We start from the raw sequence: 24533 nt of genomic DNA on the forward strand, positions 1-24533 counted from the left end.
GTATTGTAAAAATTTGGTGAACGACTCTTTGCAGTTCTTTTCAGGCAATACTTACAATCAAGCTCTCTGGCTTAAAAAACAGATTGTAGACCTCAGAGAAGTTTACTTTTCCTTTTCCATTTTACTTTGTGTTTTCAAGAAGGAAATCTTTTGTGTTCTTTCTGAAAGAATGTGTGTTAGTACTAGACCTGGGGAGGTCAGTTCGAGAAAAGGACAAGCAGCAAGATCTTTCAGAATCTTTCACGTTTTAGGCCACTTCATATTTTCGTAACTGTCATAACAAAAACCTGAGACAGCAACCTGCATGCTGTTGGTTTCATATAAGAGTTTTTGTATCTGATCTTCTGAGGGATCTGTTTCACTCACATCCCATAGTCAATCATTTTCTGTGCTTGTATGCTTACATTATTTTATTTGTTGTGATTCCCAGTCTAAACAGTTTTTATGACTGGTGTTGATGCTCTTGAAGGTTTGACAAAAATATATTCATTTCTTCCAAGTACAATAGTCATCTTTGTTAGACCATCTTTTGAGTTGTTTTTCAGTATTTCTTGATGCCTTGTCATGTCTACAAGTGCCCTCTTGAACAAAGACAAAAAGATCAAAACTGCTACAGAACTCTTCTCTGTACTCATGCAAATGTTGATACAATATCATAATTACTAAGATGGGCAGAATATTATTTTGAATTAGGAAAGATGAAAGTGGTCTCTACTGGGTATTTGATCTGCAGCTCTAGTGTTGTCTTTCAGTAAGTGGCAAGAACACAACACTAGTTTTGGTTTGTACTTCAGTGTGCCTTGTAATCTGTCATCCTGTCCAAGGTTGCTCCTGGCTTTGTAAATGAGCAGGGCTGGGCTTTGGGGATTTCTGCTGTAAACAACATTTCTTTAAAAAATATAAGACAGGCATCCTTTTTTTTTTGCATGTTGAAGCTCATAAAAGCTCCAGCTGCAAATTAAAAGCATCTTATTCAAACTGACACCAATATGGAAACGAATGTGAATGGCTGTGCGGAAACGGATGCTACAAGAAGAAAAAAGGCTGTACAGTCTGTTGAGGCACCCGGCACACTTCTTTCAGGGCTTCTAAATGAATGGTGCTCTTGTATTCTCTTTTATTCCTGAGTAGTCACTGTATTATATTTGTCCTTATTCAACATTATATTGCAATATAATTCAGTTCTAAAGTTTTAGTGCAAACCACTGGTTTAATCTCATGCTGTCATGTCCACACTCCACTACAGACATATACTGCTGACCTGAGCGGCTGCACTAAATTGCCCAAGCACAGAACAATATTTTGTTAAAATTCATCTTTGTATTGAAATGAAAGTGCTGACTATTCTAAACGGAGAACACAGCTATTAGCTCCTTTATATACAGAAGACATGGAATGTAATAACATGGAGTGTAATGGGACTTAACCACTTTACCATTGTCTTATGAAATTATTGTTTATGAAATTCAGAAATGATTTGATATATGTTGTTAATTGGAGTGGTGTTAATCACATAAACATATTCTGACCTCATGACAGCCTGGTCATCTCCAGCAAATGGCAATTGGAATTGATTCAGGTTACCACTTAGAGTCTCATTAGAAAGTGAGCCAGGTTGGTAATGTTAACCATATGTCTCAGGACTGTCTTCCTTAAACTTTGCTACGGTAGACAAAATCCAGGTGGAAGGCTACACAATGACTTTGGACGGCCTTGAGAGACCATCTGGATTCTTAAAATAAAGCAGGCCCAGCAGTTAGGTTTGTGTGATTTTAAAAGAAAAGAAGAGGAATCAATCACACCTGTCTGTAACATAGTAAATAGACTTTTAACTAGCATTTCATAAGTCTGAATTATCAAAAGTGTCATATTCCTGGAGATTAAGGCACAAGTGAGAGTGTGAAAGTTTGAAAAAGTTGAACATCTTAGGGTGGCAAAGTTTTGACTTTCTGTGATTCCACGTTGTTTCCTATGAGTGGAGAAGGAACTTATATTTGTAGTCCCCTTTTGTTGAGCACTAATTGTGACTCTGGGAATTTTAACAAGTAGGGGTGCTTTAAGAAACATCTGTGTCAGAGCAGTTAAACATGTGAAGGCTGCATGAGCCGTAACTCACCTAAATGTTACCTCTTCATTACCAGTTAAAGTGCTGGAGATGAAATGGGATTACTGGACTCCTTTGGTGTGTTACAGCCTTTCCATTACACCATTAGCAAAATGTTCTTAATCTGAAGCAACGGCACTCTTTCTCAAGCTGTTTGTAATTCTACCAATAAACATGTAAGTAAAGCAGTTGCTGGCAAGCTGTGCAGTATCTAAAGATGAGGTGTGCTATTTGAAGTGCCTCTTTTTTTGGCCAGGAATTTGAAAATTTGATAGTTTCTGGCTACAAGTCTATCTTGGGTGGTCTGGTTTTCCAACCTGTTTTAAAGTCTTTATTAAAGGATGCTGTGACCTCCACCTACTGATAGTACTTATAATCTGCGTAGAGCATGCCGAGGCTTCTGTCATTTTAAACAGATGACAAGTGAACCCTGTGATCTAATCCTTACTAATATTCCATCCATTTTCTAAGCGTACGGATTGCATTGGGGGTTGCTTACTATTTCTGATTTTATTTTAAATTTGTGTTTGTGTAGTGGTGGCAAGGAAAGTCATATTGGTACACAACATATCACATTGTGACAGTACCTTTGATATTCAAATGCTGTCTCCGTTCCTAGGCCCACAAATCATCAGCAGATAACTGTCTTCTCTGTGTAGCGGGCTGAGTTAGAAGGAACGCCGTTGGAGGCATTTTTTAATTGGTGAAAACTGTAATTTGAGTTTCTTTCATCATTGCACGGCACCAGCTTTGCTGGGTGAAACAAATGTAAATGAATGGAATAGTTCAGAAGGGTAAAACTTCAGAATGGCTTGTGGTTTTTGTAAACAAAATAACAAACCGTACTTTGTGTTCTGTTTTCCTGTCTTCACTTCCACTGCCTTTGCTGAGTGTGCTGTCTTCTCATTTCTAGTCTTATCGCTGATTCCCTTATTCAAGATGATCACCTGGCTTAGAGGAAAGGGTTTAAAATTGCTATATAATTTGGACAAGATGCTGTTTATTTATGTAAAAGGAAACAACTAGAATGATATTACAGACTGAAAGAAAAAGAACAGGATGTACTGTATGTTGAAAATTAGGGACATAGGACAAGTAAAGCCATACTTAGTACCAAGGCTTAGAAGTCACTTTCCACTGTGGATCTTAGTATTAACTGTATGTGATTTCTTCAGCCTTACGATAAAATCAATAACCTAATCATTTTTTTAATCTTTGCAGCTCTAACAAGGACAATGCCAATAGCAACTTGGTTACACTGAGGATTAATATTACAGCTCTGGCCCAGGTCGAGATACGGGGGTAAGCAGTACTCTTATTTTGTAATTTTCTTTCATTTATATCTGACAGACTTTAGTGTTTGTCAATATATTTCATGTAATCAGTTATTTTTTAGCTTGATGCCGTTCCTGCAAATACCTGAGAAAGTGAAACCAAAGTACTGTATGTATATGTATATATAATGTACTACATATGTGCAGGACACAGTCCATGTGACTGTATGACTGTAAGGTGGTGTAAAGCTGTTCATTTATTGTACCAGTTGGGCAAATGGATGCATTTGAGTAAGCTGTACCTATGAGCAGATGGGTTTAAGTAAGTTCTCGCTCCTCGCTCCTCCTCTTTCTTTCTCGTGGCTGTTGTTTCCTCACCTTCTCTGTAGTTGTCAGACTGCCATTGCTATAACTTAAAAGGGCTTTCATGTAAAATTGTCCAATGAAAACTCATGTATCACTTGTTCAGTGCAAGCCTTCTTCCCTTTCTGTGTACCCTTAGAAACATTCCCATCGGTGGTTACATCCCTAAGAGTGGCTGGTTCCTTTATTTAATGTGGAGTGGCTTGTCACATTGAAATAAAGATGTCTGACTATGCTAATTTTATTCTGTTAAAATTAACTTTAAGAACATAGGACACAAAGTTTTGACACGAATGAGCCATTCAATCCACACAGCTTAACAACTGGTACTAATGTGGTGTTTCCAAGAGAACACTGAGTTGGCTTTCCCTAGCTGCTTAATTCAAGTACAATTCTAGATATGTCGATGGAAAAATCCCCTTTTAGCTTTGATCCTGACCCCTTGTTGATGAGCACATTTTAAAATAGCAGTTTGCATCCACCTTTTACTTCTTTCATAATTTAAATAAATCTCTCATGTCTCCCTTAATTTCAGTTTGTATAATCTTTATCAGTTTTTTGTTACTATAGTCCTGGATTAAAGCCAGCAGTTCTTCTCTGGACTTACTGTAGTGTTGCTTCCAAACCATTTTAAAGAACTGACGTCAGTTTTCCTCTTACATAACTAACTTGTTTTTGCTTTTGTTTAAATTATTTTGCTGAATAAGCAGTACTGACCCCCTAAAAGACCCCCAATTCTTACACCAATTCTAGTCACTGTCTGTGGTAAGACCAATTTTACACACTTTTAGCACACCAGCAGTGCTACCAGAGGGAATTGTGGCTGTGAGAAAGGCAGATGGGTAGGAAGGTGGGTTTCACATTTGACTACACGCTGCCACGGCCGTTAGTGCCACAGCTGGACATTTCCATCCACTTTGGGCCGAGGTGGTAGGAAAACCTGAGAAACACCTGTAAAGTTAACTTAATAAAGCAGGAAGCTGTTGGAAAAAGGATTTTAATTACTTTAGGAAATGAGATGGAGGTCATTAGTAACAAGGAGTCTCACAGGGCTGCTTGGTGCTCAGGTAGAAAAAACTTCCCTTGTTTGTGGATAAGAGTCCCAGTCAAAGCTGGAGTGGACATTTCTAAAAAATAGTTGAGCAAGATAAACAGAAAAAGCTCAAGGACAGAAATGACAAGGTTGCTTTAATGGTAATTCTCTCTTATATGTGGGTGTTATTGACAATGCCAGAGAGTTAACTGCATGGCTGAAATTTGTACTTTGTGTTTTAACAGATTGCATTTGAACTGAAGGGGTACTGATGTAGGTACAGGCAGTATACAGTTTAGCTAAAAACTATAAAACAGGAAATTGGGAGTAGCGAATTTAGTACTGCCCTGGTTTAGCTGAAATAATTGAATAAACAGCAATATTAATGACTTTGTGCAAAACTTTGAATGTACTAATGTTAACAATAATAACCATTAGGGAAAAATGCCACTAATTTAATTGGTAAAAGTATTAAAAATAGATGCAGAGCTGAACTGAAGCTGCACCTATACTGTAGTAGCCGCAGGTAAACCTGATATTTTAGCAATAAAAAAACGTACATTCTCAGAGACAGAGTGAATGTAATATAAATGGGTATTCTTCATATGGAAAAGATCAATAAAACAGAAAAGGTTTGTGTTGATTCTTCAAACAATTTTTATGTATTTTCTGAATTTTCAAAAACCTGTACTTATTTTTAAAGTGGTCTGCAACACATTAAAAAATCCCATTGATTTACTGTTCTGTTAACAGTGTGTCAACTGACAACATTATGAGGGTCAAAGAAATTGCAAAGAAATGCCTGAGATTATTGAAATCCATGAAGTCATAGCTAGTACTTTTGTGTTTCATCTCACACCTGAATAAAAAAAGTCACATCCTGCCTCATCGGTTCCAACACAAACCCCCCGCAACCCTGTCCTGGATAAAGTGGGTTAGAAAATGACTGACTGATCTCCTGCCTCAGTCACAAGTTTGTAGTTCAGTATGAGAAAATAGGGGGCATGACACATTGTTTTGATAATGTGCAGTTATTTGAATTTCTCATAATGGAAGAAATTGTTATGGTTGACTTTTTTTGTAACTATAAAGTACATATGGAGGAGACATCTGCATAGACATAGCAGTGTCAGACAATGGGTAAAATGGGCTTGTAGTACTTTAAAGAGAGGAATACAAACATTGGAATCAGCACCATAATAACTGCCCACAAGCTACCTTTACCGGGAGCAAGTACGGAAAAATTCATGAGCTCATTAGAATTAATTGACATTTGCCGATCACAGACGTAGCAGCAGAGATGGGAATGGTGCACCATTCAATCATAAGAAATTTGCAAGTTTTCAAAATGATGTGTCTTTATTTTCATTTTCTGGTGGCAGACGTTAATATATGGCTAAAGTACAGTATTTGAAAAAGCACCCAAAGACCTACCTGTTGTTAATGTAAGTCTATCAAATATTCTTTAATCTCATTTTTGGTTACCTCCGAATCCAGGTGGGAGGAAGCAGTGTCCTTTGCTATTTTTCATTAAGACAGGAAATAAGAAACAGATCACTTCAATGAACCTGACACATTTGTTAATTTAACATAACGGACAAAGATTGCTCCAGTGGGCTGGTGCGCTGCCCGGGGTTTGTTTCCTGCCGTGCGCCCTGTGTTGACTGGGATTGGCTCCAGCAGACCCCCGTGACCCTGTGTTAGGATATAGCGGGCTGGATAATGGATGGATGGATGGACCCAGATTGTAAGACAAACACTGATATATCACGACTACTTATATTTTGAATTTTTTTATCTACTGAGGTCATTTATGACATGAAATTGCACTAGTTTTACAAGTGTATCTTTTATACGAGCATGAAATGTGGAAACAGTTTTTAGGTGCCAATACAGGTACTCGTGTTAAGCAATTCACTAAACCATTTGTAAAGATTATGCGTTTTCTCTTTAATGTTCATTGATTTTTTTCTCTGTGATTATATAACAGAAGTCTTTGTCTTCTGATTGTTAGAAATTTCTCTTACATGATTTGATCACAAATCTACTCTCTATATATAAAATCCTAAGACTAAAAGTGCAACAACTTTGTGCAACGATTTTATGTGACATTTTTATGTCACGTTTTTTGCTATGCTTTAAATCAGGCTTATTTTAAAACCTGCATACATATGTTTGGTATCATTCTCTTCAGAATTTATAGAACTTTAATGTGATGTTGTTAGATTTTCAGATTCTTTTTCTGTTTTTAAATTATAAACTAAAATATCAAGAACTTGCGTCCTGCGTGACGAGACTTTGTGCCAAGAGATTTAACCACGCCCGGGGCCAGAAATAAAAGACAAAGAGTAGATGACAAAGACAGCTGCTGTACAGGCTTTTAAATGTTCAAAATGCTGCACGAGATGCCGATCACGTGGCACAGCAGCAGCAGCAGCAGCAAGCCTGTGGCTGATCGAGCAAAGAGGAGGTAAAAAAAAAACTGTATTTGTTTTCCATTGTATCACCGTTTAAGTGGGGGTTTCAGAGGGGTGATCGCGTCTCCTTGGGGTGCGTTCAGTCCCCCTCTTCACAACATGAGCTGCAGAGGGGGGTTGGCGAGTGAAGCGAACAGGGGGTAAGCCCCCTAGTTTAATAATATAATTTTTTTTGTGATTGATGTTAAAATTGCAGTGAGTTTCTTTAATGAGATGGTTATTGATATACTTATTATTTGATTTGGCTACAGGGAAAGATCATAGAAAAGCCTAGCTATTTACACTTTTACTATACAGTGCAATTAGAAACCCTACAACAGAATTAGTGGTTGAATGTGAAATTGTGCCACTTTGAAAAAGCATGGTTGTTATGTTGGTGTTACCCAGAAATATAACCTTCTCTATAAGTGACAGCACATGTATCTCTGGGTTTACCTCTTATAACATAGAGGATCTAACTCATTTACTTTGACATCAGTGTTCACAGTCTTATTTTTCCATTGCTGTTATAACCATTACTTCATAAAGGCATCAGTTTATTAGGCATATGATCCTATTTTACTCTACTTTCTTATTCACCTGGTATCAATCCCAGGTCAGTTCATCACACATAACAAATGATTCCTCCATTCATCTTTTTCTTGATCCAGCTGTTCTAGTCAGAGGTCATGGGGACGTGGAGCCTAACCCGGCAATGATAGGCAAAAATCAGGAACCAATCCTGTACTGAGACACAACTTTCTGGGCACATTTATGCACACATCCACATATTCACCAGTCAACCTAACAGCAAATCTTTACATTATGGGTGAAGATCAGAAGAAAGTAAGAGACATACGTGCAAGCCCTTTCCAGAGAGCACTGCATCGAAAAATTTGACAGGGGTCCAAAAACTATGTTGTCACTGCAAACAGTGTTTTTAGTAATGCAAAAGCAAGAATAGCCTGCAGGCACACAATCAGACATGCTATACTGTTAGACGTAAGAACAATTTCTTCCATATTGTCTGCTCAAATTCACCCTTAAGCTTGACAAATACACCATAATTTTTAAGGAATTTCCACAACATGCCACATACTCCCAGTGGAGAGTTGTCTGGTATAGTTAAGCCCATAAAGCAAAACAAAAATGTGAACATTCTCTTCGTATATGTGCAGTACATTTGAAAAGGACACTAATTTCACTAGGGTGTCGTCTCACATCTCTGATAACTCTTAGCTACCGTCTTCTATGCCATGGCATACTTCATTCAGTTTCTTTCCATTGTCATCTTAAATGGGAATAGCTGCTTTGTAGTCTCCTCTGTGTTCTTTGGTTGAGCACATTTTCCAATAAAGTGAAACTACAGACTTGTAGAGCTCTTATCTCACATATCCGATGCTGTTTAGCAGTCCCTGCGTTACACGTCAATGATCAGTGATGTTACACTACACGCCCAGTCATCTGCATGATTTTCAACACGGCCATTTTAAGGTGCATCTCACCATCGTGAACTTGATAGTTCCTGCAAATAAAGTCCCAAAAACTTTTGCAAAAGGCTCTAAAAAAAGGAAAGATCTGTCAATCTTTGGCTTGTATGACAAAAGTCAAGGTGCAAAAATTTTATTATCAAAAGTGCTCCTTAGCACAAAAGCTCCAAGAAGCACAAAAGGCCCAAGAGGTGTTGTCTATAAGTCAACTCAGTTGCTGAGACTTTTTAGCTGGCATGGAAAGTGTCGGGCCCCGGCTTTTAAGCCGGGACTTGTGTTTTAGACATAGCATGGATAATGTCAGTGTGTCCTACAGCAAAATTGGAAATCCACAGGTAAACAAGTCCCAAAACACAGTTCCAAAGAGTGGACTAGAAACAGAGCTGAGAGGTCAAAAATCCAGAGAATCAACAACAATTCAAAGCAATAATCACATAGAACTCACTAATGGCCAGTGCATACAATGCACCAAAAGGAACTGTGTGTTTCCTCAGCCTTTATAGGGTTGAAGGTAGTCCCTTGATGGAGATAATTAGGTGGCCCCACCTTCTTGGAGAACCAAGCACAAAATACATGGAGCATAGTAGAAGCATGGACATATTGAAATTAAATAACTTAACATAAATAACAATATTAATGCAAGCAAATTAACCAAACATGAGCAAAGAAGACATACAAAATGAATCTGAACACTAACCAAAGGAGGAACCCTGGCTGCAACATAACATTTGTGTGCGGTTCTTTTAAAACATCCTTAAGCAATGGATAAGATTAGGGCTGGAATGACTTGTAGTAGTCATGTCATGTAGAAAGACTGCAGTCTAGTGCTGTAGCCACAGCCTGACCCTTCTTGAAGTTTCCACCATGTAAATCAAGTGACATAAGCATGCAATCTGATTGGCCGTTTAGTGAAGGTCCTGAAATGCAGCAGTCTGCAGCCAAATCCTTCTCAAATTTTCACATAAGAACTTTAAATCTTTTTTAAGGTCACACAGAATGCTTTTAATGAATATTCTTGAAGTTTCCACTATGTAAATCAAGTGACATAAGCATGCAATCCGATTGGCCGTTTAGTGAAGGTCCTGAAATGCAGCAGTCTGCAGCCAAATCCTTCTCAAATTTTCACATAAGAACTTTAAATCTTTTTTAAGGTCACACAGAATGCTTTTAATGAATATTAGGACATACGTCTACTATATAGTTTGACAATTAAACAACAGGCTAGAATGCTGCTCAAGGTCACACAATCAAAGGCAGATGGGAATCAAGTGCTCAAGTGCTCAGGCTGGCAACTTTGAAAGTCCTCGTTATTCATACATTAGTCATTCAAAAGAATGTTAAGTCTACACATTTCAGTACCTTTCTTTTTTAGCTTTGAACAATCAAAGTGATGGATAAAAAAATATAATTTATTAAGGAGTTTTTTACCCTCTGCTTATACAGGTGCAACTGCATTACATTATTTTTGAAATGAAGACAAGTACGCCCCCCATTCACTTTAAAGATAAGTTGTTTTCACTTGAACTGATGTGAAAGCTTTGAAAACAAAACCTTAGCATGCAGTGGCATTAAAATTTGGACTACCGTGTCGACTGATTTCTGTGCTTGTGGTAGTTATGCTAACTAAATTAGGAATTGTCATAACTGTACAAAAAGGTTTTTTCTATCTGCAGAGCTAGTGATTTCCTGTCATATTTTTCACTCTATACATCAGTTTACTGTTGGAGCAAAAAACTGATAGATGGTCTTTCCACAATACATTAAACAGAACTGTGTCATGTATAGTATCATACAGATTACACTATCAGTGATACATTATTGTTTGGAAAATGAACATGGCAGTTATTCTTTTTCCCGATTTGGCCCTTCAACACAAACTTCATCCAGTTGTAAATGTTCGGATTTATCAGGTCGAAATTTCCCAGATCTCCTTCTAGTGTTTGAGTTGGAACTTAGCAACTTAGAAACTGTCCCTTTTTTAAAATTCAAGAACAGTTAATGATTCATAAAAACAGAAGAAGAAAAAAAAAATGAAAAATGGCTTTGTGGCATGGTGGTACAGTAGCTGGCACTGCTTCATTCTGGGATTCAGTCCTGTACTTTGTAATTATGTTAGTTTCCATGAGTTGACTATTGATGGGCTGGCAGTTTTTCCTCCAGGCATTTTGCTTTTCCTCTCATGTCACAAACACACGTGGCTGAGGTTAACTTGCTAATCTTACATGGCTTTGCTACAAACTGGTGTTGCCCTCTTGTCTTATACCAGTGTTGCCAGAATAGACTCCAGGTTCACTTAATTCTGAATATGATTAAGTTGGTTTGAAAAAGTATTTATGAAACCAGATTGGAACAATGTTATTTGTCCATGAGTTCAATATCACAATCACAGGTTATGGTGCAAATTCTTCCATTGTTGTTTTTTTTTCCCTTTCCTAAACTCATACTGTCATGATGCTCAGTGGCTCATAATATCCCTAGTGTGAAAGTGCTAGCGACTGCTTTTGTGTGAGGCCTGCAGTCCATTGCCTTGATGCTGAATTGGGCTCTGACATCCCGTGAAAGGTAAATAGATGCAGTACTAAACACATTTAGAGCCTAACAATTATCTTGATAACAACTATCATTAGTTGCAGTTTCTGGAAGGTGAGAGTTCCAGAAACAGCAAATGAGTAATCAGTCACATACCTAAACCTAAATGCATATTTGCATTGGATGACACAGATTTGGAGACTGGGTTTGAATCCTGGACCAGGCTGTCCCTTTATGGTGCCACGTGTCTTCTGGGTTTTCTCCAGGATCGTCATTCACATCCCAAATTCTTACACATTAAGCTGATCAGTGACTCTGGCTTGATTTTTGGGTGTGTCTGTGCCAAGTGATGAACTGGCATCCCATCCAGGAGTGAGTTCCACTCTGCCCCAGTTACAGCCTGGGTGGGTTTGATCCCCTCCATACCTGGAACTGAGTAGGCTTAGACAATGGAAGGATGCATGCACTAACTGTTGGCATAATGTAATCTGGGCTTTTTTATGTATGCTTTCCCATGCATCACATTTTTTCTGCTATTTTTTGATCCAGTGTCTTCCATTATGGAGCTACAGAGATCCTTATATTGTCATGAAAATTAAGTCTAAAGAATAGGAACCAATTTTGGAAATAACACATTCAATAATATGCCTATATTCACTTATAATGCATGACTTTAGTATTATCAATAAAACTTCACTTGTTGGTGTGTTAGTGCAAGAATGGAAGTTACACCAATGCTCCATGTAAGATTGTTTAATCCAACTCCAGCTTGTGGAGGGCCAAAACACGTCACAGCAACATTGGGAACAAGCCCTGAACGAAGCATCAGTCCAACTTGGGGTGCCATCACACACGCACCCACACTCACATTTACTCTGGACCAGTTTAGACTTACCAGTTAACGCAGTTCATATGTCTTAGGAATGTGGGTGGAAACTGGAGAGTGTGTGCATAAAGCCCATGTGAACAATGTTAACAAGCTCTGGAGCTAAAAGGTTGGTGCAAAATTGCGTTGCAATACATTTAAAAATTGAAACAAAGTTTTTCACCAACCAAGAAATACATTTATCATTCATTATTGTGGCATTTTTCTTATAATCATAATATAAAACAAAAAAATCCCATAAAAATAGCCAGAGTCTTGTTGTTCTCAGCCCTACAGGGGGCACCACTAGTAATGTACAGTTTATTACTTTATAGTTCAATAGAGGAATAGAATTTATGCTTGGCTGTATATTTTGTTTCCACTTCATGGTAACCAAAGCCAGTTCTTCCCTCAAGGGCAAAGTACTGGAACTGATTGAAAACTCATTATTTAGGGCTTCACAATCGACCAGCCTAACCTTGTAATACTTGTTACAATAAGGGGCTTGCTGCCTCCTTTAAAGCCTCACTGCACAATTTAAGCTTCATTTCACATATACCATTTCCTTTTCTAATGATGGAAACTTTAAGGCACATAAGGAATTTACGTAAATCCTTATCTCTCTGGTATCCTTTTCCACAAGGTCACTTTTAGGCATTCCTGATGAGATCTACAGATACCATGCACACCGCAGGGGTTATTTCTGCAAAATCAGGCAATGGCTTTATGTTGGCTTTGTCTTGGGAGCATCAGCCACCCATTTCCTATACTTAATCTGGGTTCGCTTAATGAGAAGATGATAATAGACTTAGTCACTGCTCTTGATTTCACACACACTTCTATTTAAATACCATTCATCAATCTGTCCCCACTTTCGCTGGTGTGGGTTGGGTAGCAACTGAACACGTTCCTCAAATTAGGCTTTTTTAAGCCAATCAACAGTCTTTAGTTCTTTGCAGGGTAATCAAAGGGATTGTTCCTGTGATGGGGATGCCTTCTGGGGTCCTAACTTAATGAACCATCTCACTTAGCTTCTGTCTATTCCCAGGTCCTCCTAGCTCCTCACTGTGTCTTGAACCCAACTACCCCATGCAGGAAATTCATTTTGGTTGATGTATTCATACCTTCTTTATTTTGGATACTACACTGAACATGTCAGTTAGGAAAGGAAGAGGATATCGATTATAGGTTGACTAATAAAAAAATGGCTTTTCCAGAGGACTTAATTCCAGGTTTACTGCTACTAAACCCACTGCACCAATCTATTTCATCATGGTAATCTTTACCCTGACCCACAAACACATCCCCAAGGTAGTTCAAGTCCTCCACTTGGGACAGATGCTTTCCTTCATCTGTGGAGAACTGGATTCTCTCTTCCAGAAGATTATTGTATTTGTTGGTGCTGATACCCATTCCAAATCCATGATACCTGACTAATGTTGGATCGATAATACAATTTTGAGTTTGGGATCTCAGGATTAATACCAAAGCAAATAATGATTAATTCACAAAGCAAAATACAAAAATAATGTTTTTCTTCCCAAAGAATTGAACACTGACTGTTGTAACAGATCATTGGTATATTTTAATTATTTTAAATATGTTTAGTATGTAAAACATGAACATAAAGAATATTTCAAAGAAATAAGCCAATGCAATGGGGAAATCTTTCCTGGCACCTTTTCACTTAATTAAAATTAAATTTGGAATAAAACACAGTGCCCTTTTTTACATTCATTTCCGAGTTCAGAGGGTCTCTATAACTTCAGCGATTATTTTTTTTGCCAGCTTTAGATTTTTAGACAGTAGAACTAGAGGATCAATGTTGTTCTCTGACAGTCTGGATTGTTGTAAATTAGTGAAATGTGCATTAAAAATCAGTTTGTTCAATGCATTAACTACATTGGGGATTAACCCTATTTAGTATGGCATTTTACATCGTTTTACAGTCTCACAATGATTAGACTTGAACGAGTTTGTGTTTTAATGTCTGTTCTCAGAAAAGCTTCGAGAAAGCATTCTTTGTGAACTTGCACTGTGTAAAAATGTTGCACTTATTAACCCATCAAAGTACATTAGTCTTAACGTTTCTTGTTTTTCTGTAAATATCATTTCACTCCTGCTGAGTTTTGAACTCCCTGAAGACACTGAGATAAGCAAAGGATAAGTGTGTAGCAAGATCCGATATGTTCTCTCCTGGGCAAGACAGGTATTATGACACAGTGTGCAAGTAGGTGCTGTAATATCTTGAGGTTCACTAACCTATCGTCTATGGGGGAGGAGCAAAAGCTTTAGATTCGTCAAAATTTCAATCTCCAGTTTAGAACAGATCTTAACATTTTAGGGTCCCCAATGCCAAAAACATCAATATCTTGATGACAGGTGTGTGTTTGTGTGTCACAGTTTCTTGAGGACGTTCTAGAGCTAAAACGGCTGGATGGAACAATACCGAAACTTGAGACTTAAGCCAGTTATGAAATGACGATGTGCTGATTACTTTTTGAGCCAAATCGTGCAAGAGAAAAAAACACTTTAAAGTAACCATCAATTATGAATTCTTCTTGTTAATTGTTATCGTAATAACCTATATTATGATCAGACAGATCAGCATCAGAGCAATAAATAATTATTGAAATATTATAGAATAGTACTTGGTTCCTAGGGTGCAAAGTCTACTGACGTTCAAATCATGTCCAAATTTTTTTATTTGATTTATAAGCAAAGTGGTGTCATATCCCAATTCAGTTGCCCTGTTTATCAACAGGTTAGTGTTATTGATCATTTTCCATCTCTGTTTTTGTAAACTATTTAATGAGTATACAACAAAGCTGAAATAGTATGACTTGACTTTCTGCTAGTCACCCAGACACAGTGCCACGTGTAGAGAATCAGCATGCCCCTTCCGTGCGTCTCTTGGTTTTCTTAAAGACACAGCGCTAACTTTTCAATAAAGGAAGTGTCAAGCAATTTCAGCCACTTTTTTCATGTAGTAACATTACCAAGCTTTGCATAATGCCGGTATTGTACAGTTTTAAAAATTTGGTAGCCACCCCTTTTTATTATCAGTATACCGTGCAACATTACATTTGGCTGAAAGGACAAATAGTGGGTCCTCTGATTCATGGTCTTTTATAATTTATATTGCCTCACCTACACAGTATATGAGGTTCAGCTATAGGATGGAGAACAGCAACAAGAATACACACACTTACCCCATTTTAAAAGGAGCAGTACAGCCTGTCAATCTCAAGGCCCTCTACCCAGACTTTGCCCTGAAAATATTTCTGTATTTGATTCAAAAAAGTATTTCACCCTCCTGGAAGCAAAGAACCCCACCAAGGATAGATAAGTTTGTAGACAGGGCCTCAGCTTAGTCTACCCTAATAGCCAGGCACACTGTTGTCATTGCATGGAGTATAGGATTAGTTGTCATTTACCTGAAGTTGTTTTTAACATAATAGAATCTTTATATTCAAAAGATTATGGGTATTCAGTTATAGACTTGCACACTAGGTTCACATTTGTTTAATGATTTTAAGTTTGGCGTTTCTTCTTTGTTTGTATGATGTATGCCTTGGCCTTTATCTCTATTCATAGATCAGGCCTTCATTGGCTACTTTTTAATAAGTCACTCTTGCTTAGTAACCTTGCACTAATCAAAATAATGGCTCTGCATCCTCTTACTTTATGTAAAATAATCCACTAGTAGCTTTTAAGTTCTCATACAGTGTTAAGTACTCAGTGTTTGTAAATGGCTTCTTTCCCAAACAGTTAGTTTGTAAAAAATGTTACAAAGTTGTGACAATACTGTGTATTGGGCTCATTGCTGTCTGACTGTTTTCAAATCGCACGAAAATCAGACTGAGGAAATTATCGACAATTGAGCAGTCTATAGGCCTTCAACTGTTGCACTCATACTTTTTTTTGCAGAAATGTAGAGCCCTTTAAAGAATTTGGACAGAGAGAAACTTCTTGAAAAGCAAATTAAGCATCAAGTTAGTATATTATCATATACTAATACACACCCTGTCAACAAAATCTCTTTGACTTCCTTGTGGAATTTACCCACTTTCTCTTTTGGTTTGCTTTTGGGTGTCCTCAATGACACACTAATTTCAGCATCTATCTATCTATCTATCTATCTATCTATCTATCTATCTATCTATCTATCTATCTATCTATCTATCTATCTATCGATCGATCATAGAAAGGTGCTATATGCATAAAATGCTATTATTTTATTATTATCTGTTGTTATATACATTTAACCCTAAGAATTGTGCCTTTTTAATTACTAAAATTATACCACAAACAATCCAACTAATTCACTTAAAGCCTTTGATTAAAATTTTGAATTGAAATGAAAACCTGCAGGCACAGAGATCTCATGGGACTAAAGTTGGCCATAGATTACATAAAATATAATATTTTCTTAACCACATGAATTATTTACATTTATTTTGTCTTAGATTTATTTTTGTAAGAATCTGAAAGAAGTCAAAAGGAAAAAAAAGGATTCTGAGAAGTCCTACTTTTGGCTCAGTGCTGATAAAGCTTTGCCACCAAATACATTGCTGGAGTCAGATGGATTTAACGAGGATCCCATACTTTGATCACATCAGGAGTTCAGGGCTCTGCGTATTTTTAATTTCCTATGTGATTTGTCACAATTCTCCAACAGTGAATAAGCCTCTGTGTTTACAGATGGAAGCACAGTGTTCACAAATATACACATAATAGAACATTCAAATTGTCCTTTTTGCCCTTTTCCAGTTACAGATATCAAACTGAGGTTCATGAAAACAAGCTTCAAATGGACATATGTTTATATTTTCATTACTGAACTCTTTACTTACTCAGTCATTCACAAACTACACACTCGCCCATGCAATAAGGCAGTCCCAAGGTTTATTACATTTTCTTGGCACAACCAAAGACAGGAAAAGTCACTAGAGCCTTTTGTTCTTTTCATTCCAGAGTGTCCCATCCTGCTCAGATTTTACTGCCTCTTCAGCACTGGGAACCCAAAGAGAAGCCAACAAAAGAGGAAGACATTGGACCTCAAGTTCAACACATCTATGAGGTAGTCTGGCTGATGTGAAGCTCTGTTATTCCACACTGGTATATTTTATAATGATTCCCATTGATGATCTTAGAATTCTATTGTGCTTACTTGTGTCCTCTGTTCCTTGACTGCTGTAATGTTCATCAGCCTCTGGTGGACCCCTGGTTCCTCAGATCCTACTAACTAAATACGTTCTGCTCGATCCAGTGGACATGGCAGGAATCACCTTTACATTACAAAGATCAAGCCCTGCAGGTGGGCCAAAAGTGTGGTCTCATTACTTGAAACTTCAAGCTTAAACTTACACTCATGGAACGTGTTACTTATGTAGAGACAGGTGCTATTTAAACTGGGTATAAGTGCTCATTGCCCAATTTACCTGCATGCATTCCTAATTCTGACAACCCTAGCTGTAGTTTAAACTAGTTCTTGAAAGCAAGAGATGCCTACAATTCTTGCTGGCGGGACATTAAAATAATCAGCATGCTCTAACTTTTTATTTGGCTGCAGAAAGAAGGTAAATGGAAAATTATGGAAAGCCACCCACCCCTGTCTCTTTCACTTTGATCAATACTCAGTCACTCAGTGTTTTGCTTCAAAGAATAGCTCCTGTCCGTGTGGACCATTTGATTTAAGCACACAAGTATTTACACAAAAGCAATGTGGTAGCACAATGGGGAATAGTGAAATGTTGCTTTTTATTCTTATTCAAATCAGTGAGATTATCTTGAAAGCATTTGTGAGTAATGTAGTAAGTGACATGGAACAATTCAATTCAGTTTATTGTGGTATATTGTTCTTCATTTAGTGCGGGCACAGACCTCTGTAACAAGTTCACACGTAAATGCAATTATAAACTTTACAAAATGCTTACATATAATGACACTGATTTGTTTAAACACACAGGAGGACAAAGCAGTTCTGAATTGATTAGCATAAATGGAACCTAACAATATCTGTAAATTATTGTTGTGGCCAGTTGAGGAAAGGAAAACAAATATCAGCATTCCTGGAGAAAATTAACCTGTGGGGGTCTACGGTCAGTTATAACACAAAGTCAAAAAACAAAGTCAGACTCAGTCACAGTCCTTGAGACTTAGACTAACTGGCTGCCTACCCTCTGCGGGGCATTTTACAGTAAAGTCTGTGCTGCGCCATTTAACCTGATGACAGAATCTTTCTGTCTGTTGATTCCAAGGCTCCCACTATCTCAGATGTCTTTCCATAGTTAGGAAAGTAGATTAGAAGTAGAGCAGTGACACCAAATGCCACAGCAGAGCACTGAGTATTGTCTGCATGAGTTAAAAATTAATGTTATGTTTTCTAATGACAGTTCCCAATTGAAGCATGTTAAGTGAAAACAGTAATGGTCTGAGTATGTAGCCCTGGGAGCCACCATATTTAACTTCTGAAAATAATGATGGATACAGTCTGTACTGAGAATAATTTGATAAATATAAACTAAACCACACAAGGACTGTGCCTGAGAAGCCAATGTAATTTTCAAGTTTATGCAAAAGAATGGTGTGGTTATTGTTGTTAAAGGTTCTGTTTAAATCTAACAACAACATTGCTGTGAAATGTTCTTCATGAGAAGATATTAAGAGTGTTATTTACAGCCAGGGTTAGTGTCATTTCTGCTCTGTGACCTGAGTGGAATCCAGGTTGATATTTCTTAAATAAGTTGTGAGCACTGAAACTGTATGTGAACTACTTTTTTAAGTATTTAGGAAGAACACGTTCATTTGAAAGAAGTCTATAATTCTTAAGTGGATGCACTTTTAGTTCTGATTTTTTTAAGTAACAGTATGATTATTGACATTTTTGCTACATTAAGAATTGTGCCAGTCAGTTATGAACTATCGATAATACTAATGGGTGCCAGAAAAGCCATTGAATTTTTCGTTAGTTCTCAAAATATCTTTAAATTTTGTTCAAGAGTTACAGTCATATGAAAAAGTTTGGGAAACCTTCTCAGCCTGCATAATAATTGACTCTACTTTCAACAAAAAAGTTAACAGTGGTATGTATTTCATTTCCTAGGAACATCTGAGTACTGGGGTGTTTTCCAAACAAAGATTTTTAGTGAAGCAGTATTTAGTTGTATGAAATTAAATCAAATGTGAAAAACTGGCTGTGCAGAAATGTGGGTCCCCTTGTAATTTTGCTGATTTGAATGCATGTAACTGCTCAATGCTGATTACTTGCAACACCAAATTGGTTGGATTAGCTCGTTAAGCCTTGACCTTCATAGACAGGTGTGTCCAATCATGAGAAAAGGTATTTAAGGTGGTCAATTGCAAGTTGTGCTTCCCTTTGACTCTCCTCTGAAGAGTGACAGCATGGGATCCTCAAAGCAACTCTCAAAAGATCTGAAAACAAAGATTGTTCAGTATCATGGTTTAGGGGAAGGCTACAAAAAGCTATCTCAGAGGTTTAAACTGTCAGTTTCAACTGTAAGGAATGTAATTAGGAAATGGAAGGCCACAGGCACAGTTGCTATTAAACCCAGGTCTGGCAGGCCAAGAAAAATACAGGAGTGGCATATGCGCAGGATTGTGAGAATGGTTACAGACAACCCACAGATCACCTCCAAAGACCTACAAGAACATCTTGCTGCAGATGGTGTATCTGTACATCGTTCTACAATTCAGCGCAATTTGCACAAAGAACATCTGTATGGCAGGGTGATGAGAAAGAAGCCCTTTCTGCACTCATGCCACAAACAGTCACTTGTTGTATGCAAATGTTCATTTAGACAAGCCAGATTCATTTTGGAACAAAGTGCTTTGGACTTTGGTCATAACAAAAAGCACTTTGCATGGCGGAAGAAGAACACCGCATTCCAAGAAAAACACCTGCTACCTACTGTCAGATTTGGTGGAGGTTCCATCATGCTGTGGGGCTGTGTGGCTAGTTCAGGGACTGGGGCCCTTGTTAAAGTCGAGGGTTGGATGAATTCAACCCAATATCAACAAATTTTTCATGATAATGTTCAAGCATCAGTCACAAAGTTGAAGTTACGCAGGGGTTGGATATTCCCAAAAGACAATGACCCAAAACACAGTTCGAAATCTGCAAAGGCATTCATGCAGAGGGAGAAGTACAATGTTCTGGAATGGCCGTCACAGTCCCCAGACTTGAATATCATCGAAAATCTATGGGATGATTTGAAGCAGGCTGTACATGCTTGGTAGCCATCAAATTTAACTGAACTGGAGAGATTTTGTATGGGAAGAATGGTCAAAAATGCCTCAATCCAGAATCCAGACACTCATCAAAGGCTTTAGGAAACGTCTAGAGGCTGTTATATTTGCAAAAGGAGGCTCAACTAAGTATTGATGTAATATCTCTGTTGGGGTGCCCAAATTTATGCACCTGTGTAATTTTGTTATGATGCATATTGCATATTTTCTGTTAATCCAATAAACTTAATATCACTGCTGATATACTACTGTTTCCATAAGGCATGTCATATATTAAAAGGAAGTTGCTACTTTGAAAGCTCAGCCAATGATAAACAAAAAACCAAAGAATTAAGTGGGGTTCCCAAACTTTTTCATATGACTGTATAAGCTGTTCTTTTTTTAATCTCTTATTATACTAATAAGGGCAAAAACTAATCAAATGTAATTAGATATTGTTCAGAGAGAACTTTATTTAGGGAGTAATATTTAAATTTTGAATCTTAATGCTGTAAGTAATACTTGGATCTAATGTATGATTATGACAATAAGTTGAGCATTAACAATCTGGTCAAACCCTATTTAACAGATGATTAAAATACTTTCTACAAGTGTCAGTTTTCACATCTTTGTGGATATTGAAATCCCCCATCAACATTGCATTAAACATTACATAATTTATAGCTAAATCAGATAACAAACTACCAAATTTAGTGATGAATGGTGAATATGGCTCTGGTTATCTGTAAACTAGTACTACTATTATATTTAATATGAGTGTGTCAAAGGAGATAAATTTGCCTAAATTTTTAGAAGAATTATCCCCAGGCCACCTCCTTGACCAGTATCTTTTGATTTCTGGAGGAATGTAAAACCATTTGCTGCTGCTTTGGCTAAAGGAATAGTGTCAAATTTACCAAGCCAGGTTTCAGTAATAAGACAGAATTCAGATTTTTTACCAAAAGTAATACTGTTTATCAAAGTAGCTATTTTTCCAAGAGAGTGGATGTGTAGCAACAGCATTTTAAACTACAAAGTTATTTTTGGGAAGGTATAATAATTTTTGTTTTAATTTGAATTAGGTTACCAATAAAGGAACCTCTAATGGAGGCCACTTTGGAATCACCAGTTAGCCCGATTTGCATGTCAAAATGTAGTTGCATACAAACCCACATAAAATTGTGAGAATATGCAAAAACTACAAAAGAGTGAATGAGCTGGGATTGAACACTGGTATCCTCTTTTACTTAATATTATTCTCACTCTTTTTATGTCTGTGTGTTATTACCTCACCTCACATACTTTGGTTTTGTAACTTCAGAAGTCAAATTATTATAATATTGTTTATTCCATCTGCAGTGGGCTGGCGCCCTGCCCGGGGTTTGTTTCCTGCCTTTTTGATTCCTGGGATTGGCTCCAGCAGACCCCCGTGACCTTGTAGTTAGGATATAGTGGGTTTGATAATGGATGGATGTTTATTCCATCCATCAATTTTTATCCATTTTAATTCATATTCAGGGTCACAGGCAGGGCTGTGAAGTTGGTACACAAAACCTTCGACCCTGACTCTGACTCTGACTTCTCCGACTATTTATGATACCACGAACTCTGACTCAGACTCCTCTATTTGTAATTAGACTTATATTTACTGTGTTGATTGAAATCACATAACATGCAAGATACAAAGCATTTCATCTCTGCAAACGTCAATCATCAGGCTACTTTTTAGCATCCTAAACTGTTAAAGTTTGGGTTTAAAGGCTGTAGCAATGCTGTTGTAGGTTTTTATATTATTTATTGAAGAGCTTACAAACAGCGAATAATATTAAACAAAAGAAAAACTTATAACATTAAAAAAGATGCTATATTTTTTATGAAAAGGCTAGAAAGAAAAATAATTTAATCAAATTAACATATGTGAAATTGGAAATGTTAACACATTATATCACAATTTGCATTTAGTCCAAGTCTGTACATTTTTTTAGACTCTGACTCTGACCTTAAGTAACCCAATAATTACTTTTGACTCTGACTCCAGAACTCCAACTCCACAACTCTGGTTTCACAGGCCAAGGGCAGTCCAGATTGCATATTGCACAAGGCAAAAATAAGTTCTGAAGAGGGAATTATTAATCCTTTGTGGGGTACACTTACTTGCATCAGGCCAAATTAGTATCAGTAATTCAACTAAAGTAAGAGAAAAGATCTACAGACAACGGGAGAATTTGTAAAGCCCACACCAGCAGTGACTTGGCCAAAATTTGAACTTAGGTGTTTGAAATGGTCAGACAGCAATGTGTGTCAGTGTGCCAGCATGTCACTTATTCCATTATAAAATGTAAAGAAGAATTAGGGTGCCACAGTGGATAGATGTATAAGCAGAAAGTTTCCAAGAAGTTTGGTTTCATTCCCTATCTCTTTATTACCCATATGTGATTTCCTGTGACTTCTCCTACATTCCAAAGATGTACAGATTAAATTTAAGAGCAACTGTAATTTGGCATTATGAATGAATACAGGTTTGGTTGGGACTAAGCTCCATGTTGAGCTGGCATCTAATCAAGAGCTGATTCCTAATTTTCACCTTGCACTTTTAGGAATAGGCCCTGGCTCCCTATGATTCTTAAATGGAAGCAGCAGATAAAAGAATGAATGAAAAGTAAAGGAATGTATAATATATGACTCTTAGATGACATACTGTAGTTCACTGTAGCTTGGCAGCTAGATAAGACATCTTAGTTACAAGCCAATCAAATTAACTACAAGCATTTCATAGTGGCTTCAAATCTGTGATTTTTTTATATCATTTGATAAGCATGATAATTTCACTGTAAAAAATAAAAATGTCAGTGTATTTTAGAAATTGGAAATTTCTGCAAAATTGTTTTAGAAGTGTCAGCTTCTTTTACACCAATGTTTTATGTCCATTATTCACTTCTAGCATACTTTGGCTTTTCAGTCAAATCTTATCTAAAAATGGTACTGCCACTCAGTTTGGATACAGAGGGAAAGAGGACTTTTCCATCTTATTGCTTGCCTGCCAGTATGGTTCTCTAGTGCTTGAATGATAGATACATTCCAGGAGACAATGTTGGCCACCAGGTCAGGCTTATAATAGAACAAATACTTTACCTTTAATGACACCATGAAGTTATTCAAGAGTAGCCCAGGAAAAAACACAGGCCTGCAGCTGTTAAGTCACAGAGAATTCCCAGACCTTAATTTTGAGGAATGTGCCTTCATGAGGGATTAAGGCGCACAACCAGAGAGAATAAAAGGTTAAGAACAGATGCTAACTTTTCAGAGGAAATTATTCCTCATTTTCTGAATCATTGAATCAACAGACGTGCTCCATTTTGGCTCCTTTAGGCAGTCCTAGGGCTCTACCAAATTGACACAATCCCAGTGGACACTCTGTCTCCAATTTATAGTTCAAGTTAGTTCTTAACCACAGAATAATAGTGCTTTCATTAAATTTGAAGTAGTAAGCCTCATACCTTCAAACTGTAGTTATCCTCAGTTATCTGAACTGTCTGCTGTGCTCAGGAGCTTCAGCTGAGGTGATGCAATTTTTTCATGCAGGGACAGAGCCACAGTCCATTAAAGTGGTTTGCAGATGATGTCTAGTCACAGTAGAGAAATCCCTGCCCCGTTAAAGATACTGTTTGACTTGTTTCTTTTCATCAGGTGTCCCACTCAATTTTGATATAGTGCCATTAACAGTATACCCACCACAAGGTGCTTTACAGGAATACAACACAGTTATAATACAATATCAGTACTTAATGTGCAAAACCCCTGCTGCCAAGTAAAAACTGATTTTATTTCAAGTGGATCCCCATCACACTGAGTAGGGTGTCAGTCCTTTGCAGGTCACGTTCAGACTGACCGAAGACTCACTGCCTCCTGATCTACACACGCACAAGGTACAGCAGGCACTGGATCATTTGTACAGTAATGTGAATGGGGCGTCTAAGGCTGTACCTCGCCCTCACTTTGGACAGTCTGATCATATCTTTGTATTTCTCTATCCAGCATACAGACAGCTCCTCAAACAAGTTCCCACTGGAAGAAAAACCGTGGGCAGTGTGGACAGAAGAATCAGAGCAGGAGCTTCAGGACTGCTTTCAGTGTACTCAGTGGGATGTTTTTAAAACAGCAGCTATGAA

At 37.5% G+C, this 24533-nt stretch overlaps 1 protein-coding gene across 1 annotated transcript in view; it reads left to right on the forward strand.

The window, feature by feature from the left end:
• Positions 1-24533, forward strand: part of itga8 (integrin, alpha 8) — a 250776-nt gene that overhangs the window by 173111 nt on the left and 53132 nt on the right. Inside the window, exons 23-24 of the mRNA XM_028817120.2 lie at positions 3326-3406; positions 17092-17197. Of these exons, the coding sequence (XP_028672953.2) occupies positions 3326-3406; positions 17092-17197 (187 nt within the window). The remainder of the gene's footprint in view (positions 1-3325; positions 3407-17091; positions 17198-24533) is intronic.

Source organism: Erpetoichthys calabaricus, chromosome 13 (assembly GCF_900747795.2).
Source record: "Erpetoichthys calabaricus chromosome 13, fErpCal1.3, whole genome shotgun sequence".
In the NCBI taxonomy this organism is placed as follows: domain Eukaryota; kingdom Metazoa; phylum Chordata; class Cladistia; order Polypteriformes; family Polypteridae; genus Erpetoichthys; species Erpetoichthys calabaricus.